This window comes from Drosophila persimilis, unplaced genomic scaffold, assembly GCF_003286085.1.
Source record: "Drosophila persimilis strain 14011-0111.01,24,50 unplaced genomic scaffold, DperRS2 tig00001210-arrow-arrow-pilon, whole genome shotgun sequence".
Taxonomy (NCBI): domain Eukaryota; kingdom Metazoa; phylum Arthropoda; class Insecta; order Diptera; family Drosophilidae; genus Drosophila; species Drosophila persimilis.
Genome location: NW_020825438.1, coordinates 294,699 through 304,581, shown reverse-complemented (window position 1 = coordinate 304,581; position 9,883 = coordinate 294,699). Strand labels below are relative to the sequence as shown.

General features: G+C 45.8%; 1 protein-coding gene and 1 long non-coding RNA gene across 2 annotated transcripts; both read left to right on the top strand.

The window, feature by feature from the left end:
* Positions 1-657: 657 nt before the first annotated feature.
* LOC6603745 lies at positions 658-1,305 on the top strand. The gene is made up of 3 exons (XM_002028675.2): positions 658-799; positions 854-936; positions 1,014-1,305. The coding sequence occupies exons 1-3, from the start codon at positions 703-705 to the stop codon at positions 1,227-1,229; spliced, it is 396 nt and encodes a 131-aa protein (XP_002028711.1). The 5' UTR covers positions 658-702; the 3' UTR covers positions 1,230-1,305.
* Positions 1,306-5,250: 3,945 nt separating this feature from the next.
* LOC6603746 lies at positions 5,251-5,975 on the top strand. Its single transcript, XR_003409266.1, has 3 exons — positions 5,251-5,346; positions 5,405-5,504; positions 5,566-5,975. It is a non-coding gene; the product is annotated as an uncharacterized LOC6603746 (long non-coding RNA).
* The last annotated feature ends 3,908 nt before the right edge of the window (positions 5,976-9,883 follow it).

Genomic DNA, 9,883 nt, shown 5'->3' with positions numbered 1-9,883 from the left:
CAACCAGCTAATTTCCTCAGAGCCATTTAGTTCACCATCAAAATGAAAACACCTTTAAGATCTTGAGTATTAACTGGATTCGAAATTAAGGTCCAAATTATGTATTTATTTATATGCCATATTGCAATATGGGTCCGTGTTTTTGGCGTTTTCTTTGGCCATTTTTTGATCTTAATAACCTTCTTCTACACTTAGCTTCTTCTCTGCTTACATTTATTCCCATATTTATTCTCTCCCTTCCGACAGCCTACATATATGCCCCGCCCTGATCCGCCTTGATCGTTCTGGTTCGGAACGAGTTGATGGTCCAGGATGCCTATAGCACAGCGTAAGTATTCCAAAATAAACCATTTGAGAGTACCCTAACTATATTAGGATGCCTTCATTCCAGTGCACCATTGGCAGCCAGTTGGAGGCAAAAGTGGCTTGTTGCAGTATGATTTCCATGGTACCGGGCATTCCGAAACATCTACAGCGCCAATGGAACTTCCAAGTGTCCAGGGATTCAATAGTGGGAAGCTATTCTATACCCATAGGAAATAATCCATACAAACGGAACTGGTGAAGCATAGACTCAATAATCTAGTAATCACTGATTTAGTTTCTATTTAGTTAAAATCTGATTTCAATCATTCAGGTTCCCAAACATCCCAGACAAGCTGCTAACAAAATTACTCAATAGTATTTATTTATTTCACGAAAATGCCTGAAAGTTCACGGTGTCGATTGGTGATCCTGATTGTGGCGGCCGCCTACATAGTCGGTGTGGTGATCCAGTCACAATTTCATTGCGAGCCCCGTAAGTGGAGTCCTTCCAGTTGGGGTGGAGCTAATGGCTCTCTCTTTTCAACAGCTTTCGAGAGCCGCTGTCTGGCCCATAAGTTGGAGAACAAATTCCGACAGTACCAGGAGGCAGTGTTCCGTCATGCGGAAAATGTAAGTATTCCCGAATAGTACTTACCATTTGAAAGCAGATAGATGGCATTCTTATCATCCCTTCACCCTCCTCCCAGTGCACCATAGAGAGCGAGATTGGGGACTCTGGCGTCCAGTATCTGAGGATTAGCTGCCTGGTGGACGATCCGGCCCCAGGCGGTCGTCCGCGTCTCCAGTCTGGCGACCACTTCCGCAATGTGTTCTCAAAGCGACGCATTCCGAACCCGCTTATGCGCAAATGGACCCTCAGAGTGCCCCGCGATGCCGTCGAGCGACTCGGCGAGCCTGCTTGATTGATTGGCAATGGGTTTACCTTCGAATTCATTGTATTGGGCCATAAGCGATAAAGAAAATGTCAGAGCAAGTGGAGACGACGGCACTTATCACCAAATTAGGGGCCACTATCGAGAGGAACCAGAGGGGTGGGGGCGGGGGCAGAGAACCAATAAAAGAGCTGAGCAGGGGCGGCCCACCAACAGATTTCAATTAAACGAAAGGTCAGGCTGCTGTCATAGATGATGCCGCTACCGAATGATCTGATCCCTGATCTCCTCCTGGAGAGAGGAGAACGGAGAGTGCGGAGTGGAGAGCGGCGCGTCTCAGCTTAATGAGCTTATCCATCATCACGGTCACAGCTCCTCCAGACAGAGTCAGAGTCAGAGACAGAGACAGAGACTCCTCATCTGTCACAGGGCTAATAGGTTTCATTAGTCATTTCCAATCGCTCCTCCTCGGCTGCTTCTTTGACTTATCAGCTGCGCTGCTCTTTCTGTTGGCCAGTCATTTCTCAAAGCCAAAAAATCAACTTCAGAAATGCTCGAGTTTGGTCGCTGCGGATCACCGGAGTATAGTATGCGGTGTATGGTATATGGTACATGCTATATGGTATATGGTTTGGCTTTTACCTTTTCAGTTTGCGTGTCGACAGCAATTTTCACCTTAATTATTTTTGGTGCCAAGGAAGAGGGTACGCTGCGGTTGGGGTTGAGGGCTGAGGGCTGAGGATTGGGGGTGGTGTCGGTTGATGTGTTCAGCACGCGCTAATGTTTAATATCCGCCATGGCCGGCAGGATAACAGACAGCCCTGACCAGAGCGACCAGAGGGGAGCGCAGAGGGCGAGCAGCGAAGAAGGCACCCAGACAGTTATGCAAATTTCCAACATTATTTGTATATTCAAAGAAGAACAAGAGCCCCGAACGACGGCTGATGGACGAGGAGAGTACCTTGGAAGGCCGAAGATGGCCCTGAAACAGAAGCGAATTATTGGTATTGCCAGGGAATGATTGTGGCAAGATATCTCCGCTGCAAATGGTGGCCAAGAAGGAAGGGTGCCGTGCCCCTGCTCAAGATGAATCTTGTGTGCCCTACATGCCACTCACACCGTTACATAGTGTCCCACAAATCCCGTACTCCCTTTGGCATCAATGGATGTCCTGTACGAAACGGAAGCAAAGTCCGTGGCAAAGCGTGCGCTCGTAAATTATCGAAGCAACACACACACGGACACAAACACACACACAGACAGCACACACAGATACACCTCCTATCTCGCGTTTGTTTGTCCATTTGGGCCAACGTCCTTTCGTGTCGTCCTGGCTGTCTAACATTGTTCGTCCATTGTCTTGCCATGGCCCGTTTTTTGTTGCCAGAGCGAAGGTGACAGGGACAGAAGAGGGTCCGTGTCCGTGTCCGTGTCCGTCTCCGTGCTCTCTCTGTTAGCCATTCAATATTGGCGCCATTTTGGTCAGGTCCTGTCTTTCTGACTCTTTGTAAGCAGCACCCCCATTCCACCCGGCCCCCGCCACACGGCCCCCATTCAGCTGTCTGCCCATAAAATGTTCAATTAGTTAATGAAAAATTTTCCAATTGGAAAACAACATTTGACTTCAACTAACGACCGAAACGCGGGAGGAGGATATAAAGGATGAGGCGGCCTGGACTCCATTCCACTCCACTCCACTGCGTCTCCGAATCGGTGGATCTGGAGGTGGAACATTCGTTGCCTTTGTAGAATGCCTTCGAGGTTCGAAATTTATGCATGTGATTTATGCGGAACAACGATTGCCAATTACAATATCATTTCTCTTTCTGTCTTCCAGGCTTTGTGTTTGCATTTGTTCATTTTGTATTCATTCGCCTCTGGCTCGCTTCGCTTCTCTTCTCTGCCGATTGTATCTGTGTGGAGTGTAGGTGCATGTATGAGTGTGAGTGTGCGTGTGTGAGGTGCCATTAAGAAATGTGTCAAAACATGTGAGGAATTATATAAGCTAAAATACGACAACAGCAGGGGGTAAGGTTAGGCAGAGGATATGCCAGAATGCCAGAAGGTAAGATTCGAGAATATAAATCGATTTTGTTTTTGGGGGGGTTTCCCAGTTGGATTCCATAAAGCATGAGCTGCGAAGATATCATTTGCCAAAGCAAACATTAGCTCGGATCGAAATTGAATTAGAGCAGAACATTGGTCATTGGCACGTACCCCCCGACCACCCCTCTTGAGAACCACAACCCCATCCCCTCGGCGAAGCATACGACCAACCATTCAACCATTCATCCATCGCCAGAATCAAGAGTCAACAACTCTCGCTTTGTTTTACTTTCCCAGCAAACAGAAATTAAAGCCAAGCGGGAGAAACGAGAAAAAAACGCGAAGAGCCAACAGGAAAACCCAACGCATGACACAAATTTACAAAAGGTGGTAGAACAAAAAGCGGAAAGCGACGGAAGGCGACGGTAAGCGACAGAAAATGCCCATGGAAAACGGTGTACGGGTAGGGGGGAAATCGAGTAGTTGCGATGGAAATGATGGAAATATTGAGAACGCATACGAGTAGCATGAGAAGAGCGAAAGCCAAAGCCCGAAAAATCATTCAGTCCCAGACATCGGCAGGCAGTCCAGTCGGTCGCGCGGCATTCAGCAAACAACGAAACGAAGCAGAAAAACACAAAAACAGAAACTCGATGGTTGACCGAGCATCAATAGAGCGACTAACTTAGTGGATTTAGACTGTAGGTGGGGTGGCATTAGGTTAGAGGGTGCCGTTTGGGGGCATGAGCTAGTTTAACGCATTTGTGTGTTTGCAATACGCAAACGGGAGGAAAACAAAGGAAAAGCTAGAAAAGCGAGCGGGAGTTTCCTGTGCTCCGCGCTCTGATGGGGGGAGCTAATGAAGCCTGAAATCGATTTGTGGAACGAGTGCGAGTGCTAGTGCTAGTGCGAGTACGAGTACGAGTACGAGTACGAGTACGAGTACGAGTAGAGCACAATGCCATAGACATAGCCGCTCTGGCAAGTGATGCGATGAATGAGAACGCAGCCAGCCGAAGGGAGTCCACTGAAGTGGTCAAACCACCCATAGAGCTCAGATCGGAAGGCACTCGATCGACAGACAGCTGTTGCCATCTCGAAATCCCCAAATTTACAGCATTCTTCCTCCTTTTAGTGCCAGTCCCAGGCCCAGTCTCTGTCTGTCCCAGCCCCAGTCCCAGTCCCAGTCCCTGCCACTTCCACTGCCACTGCCACTGTCCCGGCTCGGCATTCGTTCTTTTTATTGTAAATTTACGATCGCTCTTTCTGTTGGTCTCTTTTTATTGTGCTCTGCCCTCGGGTGTCTCCGCAGTGGGGCTCTCTCTCTCTCTCTCTCTCTCCTTGCCGCACGCATTCCGAAGACGAAGACCAGACCCACACAAGGCAAGGTGTCAAGTGTTTTGTGTTATCTGCTGCGGTTGGCTTCTTCACTTCTTTGTAGGCCAGACCCGGAGAGCTGGAGCTGATGCTGGTGCTGGGACTGAAAGTGTGCCTGGGCCCAGACCTGGAAGCCAAGAGCCAGAGATCGACCGCCGGTGTGTCTGTTTCTCAAATTGCGTCAAAAATTATCGCCATTAAATGTAGATGAGCGTTTAGTTGTAAAGTTATTGGCTCATAAATAACCTCGGTCCTGGTTCCTCGATTCTCCCTCTCCTTCGGTTGTGGGGCCAGGCAGATGCCGAGTTCTGGTGAGCAGCGGTGGTGCAGGAGGACTATTTGTTTTCTCCATTCATAAGAGGCTTTTGATTTATGAATCAATAGTCTTGCGGCTCTCTTGGATTGCACATCAACGGGGTTATGGCTTGTTGGCTTTTTGTTCTTCTCTGATACTATCAGATTACGAAATTCTCAGTTCCCTTGTAAAATATACGATTCGTCAATCGTATAATCGTCAGGTGTCTATTTGGATTTGCTATAGCAGCAACATACCATGCTCTGTAGCAGAACTGAATGAAACACTATTATTTATTTCTTTATTAACTTATATTTATCCACGCAGCCGCAGAAGAAGACCTTCTTCCATGGCGATTACGACTAGGTGTCTGTGATATCGCCCTATGGATGTTGAGTGGGATCTTCTGGGACTTTGAGGATGCATTAGGTATGAATTTGATGAATAATGACACTGTGATTCATCTATATAATTCTTCATAATGTAGCTGCCTGCAGTCTGGACGCATCCCACGCCGACTGCAAATATTAAGGAAGCACAAAGACCTAGCTCCCGGCCTCCACCTCAACGACGTCGACCTCAAGTTGGTAAGAATGAAGAAAGCGTGTGTTGCATTATCAGACCTAAGCAATTGTATATCCATTTCAGATTTTAAATTTATTTGTACTTCGATGCGAACAACAAGACCTAGATCTCGGCCTGGAATGGAAGTAACTCCTGCATACCGTCTAAGTCCACTATTGACGCCACAGCACCACATCGCGTTCATTTGCTGATTCCAACGTTTATTTACCAATTCCGATCTTTCCCAGGACCAGGACCCAGGACGGCGCTCTCCTTGCTTCATTCTGTTTATTTTTCTTGATTTCGGGAGCATGTAAATTTAGTAATTTAGAAATGAAATGAAGCATGGACGCCGAAGTATGTACACATTAAGCAACTGAAGACATACACATATTAAAATCAGGCACGCCTTTTTATTGGACGTGTTCGGATCGGTCAGAAATTTATATAAGTTCTTATATATGTACATCAATACAATCAACTGTACCCACTTTCAAGGCTCAAACTTAATTTATCGAATTTATGCCAAATTTTCGGCTTTCTGGACGATGTTGCTTGCCCTATGTTGCGCAACATTTAAGGCTCCCTCTATTGTTAAATTTCGTAAGTCATAGCATACTTTTAGCATAGCATAGCATTTCGCCTTCAGGTGTGTTTTTTTTTCATGTGGAAAATTTGTATTTTATTGTAAACAAGTTTACTGCTACCTTTCGTGGAAACTTAATCTAGTTTTACATTTAAGGGGAAAAACAATTGATCACAGGAGATACATATGTACATACATAAAATAAATGTTACATATATGGAAAGGGTTTTATTTACATACATTATTTACAACATTTATATAAAGTTAATGGAATTTTATAAGAGGGATCTAGTAGGGAGATCCAGTGGATGACACCTATTGAATCTTCTTTTCCTTGGCGGGGTAACTAGACGTTTGGCTAGTGCATTAGGGTGACCACCAAGGCGTTGCAAGTACATCGCTGCATGTAGTTGTTTAACATCGCCCACTTTGGGAACCTTTAGGTCCCTTTCAATGTCGCTGTTTCGCATTTACCAGGAGCATTGCTTATACATCTTAGAATTTTTGCTTGAGCAACTCTCTGCCGAAAATTTGAGGAGCGTATTTCCATATGGGGCTGAGGATGTACTTGTATATCGTGACTTTGCTGTACAGTGACATCTTATTCCTTGGTGCAAGTAGCTACGATATCTTTCCCGCTTTTGCCATCAAAGACTGTCGAACCTTTGAAGTTTGAAGTTTAGTTTCCTGTCCAGTACAACCCCTAAGTATTTGTGCGAGCTCTTGTGCGTAAGTGTGGAGCCCGGCATATTAATTCCTTCGCAAGAAAGTGTTCTTGTAGCAAAAGTAACATCAGCACATTTTCTGCTGTTGATGCCAATGTTCCATTTCTAAGCCCAGACCTCAAAGCTGCTCACATTTGCTGCAGAGCTTCAGTTTCTAGATTTATGCTTGGACTTCCATCCGCGTAGGCTGCTATCAACACATCGTCCTCTTCCCACCCAGTTATTACCCTTGAGGAAGCCATATATAGGGTATATAATGTTGGTCCGAGAACGCTGCCTTGTGGGACGCCTGCACAGATTGTGCGCTTCGAGGATTTTGCTCCATTTACAACAACACTAAAACTTCTGTCCTTTAGAAAGCTACTAACCAGTTGGAATAGCTGCGGCATCAATATGTTTCTCAGCTTAATGAGGAGGCCATCATGCCACACCCTGTCAAACGCTTGTTGGATGTCCATGAACACAGCTACCGAACACATTTTTTGCTCCATTTCATCAAGCGCGAAATTGACCACACGATGAAGTTGATCTGGCGATCCGTGACCTTGTTTAAAACCAAACTGCCACTTTGGAATTTTTCGTTTTATAGCTTCAAGAAGGCTTCAGAAGGCTATATACCAGGCAAATAGGGCCAGATCGGTGGAGGACCTACTTTCCCAGGATCGTGAGGATCCAGCCTGTCGAACGGCATCAAAATCTCGACTACGAAAATGAGGCCGGTATTTGGCAAATTTAATGATGGTTACATCATGATTTTTTGCGAAAATCTTGATGGAAAGGATGTCCTTTTTTCCGATGGCAGTCGATTGGCAGGACTCTCCCGATCACGGTGAGACATGCCACGCCCAGATCGGTTACAGTGTAGCTGAGATATAGCTTACAGAAAAAACCAGTATTTTCATGGTGTGAACATCAAAATCTTCAGAAGGCTATATCTCAGGCTAATAGGGCCAGATCGGTGAAGGACCTACTTTCCCAGGATCGCGAGGATCCGGCCTGTCGAACGGCATCAAAATCTCGACTACGAAAATGAGGCCGATTTTTGGCAAATTTAATGATGGTTACATCATGATTTTTTGCGAAAATCTTGATGGAAAGGATGTCCTTTTTTCCGATGGCAGTCGATTGGCAGGACTCTCCCGATCACGGTGAGACATGCCACGCCCAGATCGGTTACAGTATAGCTGAGATATAGCTTACAGAAAAAACCAGTATTTTCATGGTGTGAACTTCAAAATCTTCAGAAGGCTATATCTCAGGCTAATAGGGCCAGATCGGTGAAGGACCTACTTTCCCAGGATCGCGAGGATCCAGCCTGTCGAACGGCATCAAAATCTCGACTACGAAAATGAGGTCGATTTTTGGCAAATTTAATGATGGTTACATCATGATATTTTGCGAAAATCTTGATGGAAAGGATGTCCTTTTTTCCGATGGCAGTCGATTGGCAGGACTCTCCCGATCACGGTGAGACATGCCACGCCCAGATCGGCTACAGTATAGCTGAGATATAGCTTACAGAAAAAAACAGTATTTTCAAGGTGTGAACATCAAAATCTTCAGAAGGCTATATCTCAGGCAAATGGGGCCAGATCAGCGAAGGACCTACTTTCCCAGGATCGCGAGGATCCAGCCTGTCGAACGGCATCAAAATCTCGACTACGAAAATGAGGTCGATTTTTGGCAAATTTAATGATGGTTACATCATGATTTTTTGCGAAAATCTTGATGGAAAGGATGTCCTTTTTTCCGATGGCAGTCGATTGGCAGGACTCTCCCGATCACGGTGAGACATGCCACGCCCAGATCGGCTACCGTATAGTTGAGATATAGCTTACAGAAAAAAACAGTATTTTCATGGTGTGAACATCAAAATCTTCAGAAGGCTATATCTCAGGCAAATGGGGCCAGATCGGTGAAGGACCTACTTTCCCAGGATCGCGAGGATCCCGCCTGTCGAACGGCATCAAAATCTCGACTACGAAAATGAGGCCGATTTTTGGCAAATTTAATGATGGTTACATCATGATTTTTTGCGAAAATCTTGATGGAAAGGATGTCCTTTTTTCCGATGGCAGTCGATTGGCAGGACTCTCCCGATCACGGTGAGACATGCCACGCCCAGATCGGTTACAGTGTAGCTGAGATATAGCTTACAGAAAAAACCAGTATTTTCATGGTGTGAACATCAAAATCTTCAGAAGGCTATATCTCAGGCTAATAGGGCCAGATCGGTGAAGGACCTACTTTCCCAGGATCGCGAGGATCCGGCCTGTCGAACGGCATCAAAATCTCGACTACGAAAATGAGGCCGATTTTTGGCAAATTTAATGATGGTTACATCATGATTTTTTGCGAAAATCTTGATGGAAAGGATGTCCTTTTTCCGATGGCAGTCGATTGGCAGGACTCTCCCGATCACGGTGAGACATGCCACGCCCAGATCGGCTACAGTATAGCTGAGATATAGCTTACAGAAAAAACCAGTATTTTCTTGGTGTGAACATCAAAATCTTCAGAAGGCTATATCTCAGGCTAATAGGGCCAGATCGGTGAAGGACCTACTTTCCCAGGATCGCGAGGATCCGGCCTGTCGAACGGCATCAAAATCTCGACTACGAAAATGAGGCCGATTTTTGGCAAATTTAATGATGGTTACATCATGAATTTTTGCGAAAATCTTGATGGAAAGGTTGTCCTTTTTTCCGATGGCAGTCGATTGGCAGGACTCTCCCGATCACGGTGAGACATGCCACGCCCAGATCGGCTACAGTATAGCTGAGATATAGCTTACAGAAAAAACCAGTATTTTCAAGGTGTGAACATCAAAATCTTCAGAAGGCTATATCTCAGGCTAATAGGGCCAGATCGGTGAAGGACCTACTTTCCCAGGATCGCGAGGATCCAGCCTGTCGAACGGCATCAAAATCTCGACTACGAAAATGAGGCCGATTTTTGGCAAATTTAATGATGGTTACATCATGATTTTTAAGGCGAAAATCTTGATGGAAAGGATGTCCTTTTTTCCGATGGCAGTCGATTGGCAGGACTCTCCCGATCACGGTGAGACATGCCACGCCCAGATCGGCTA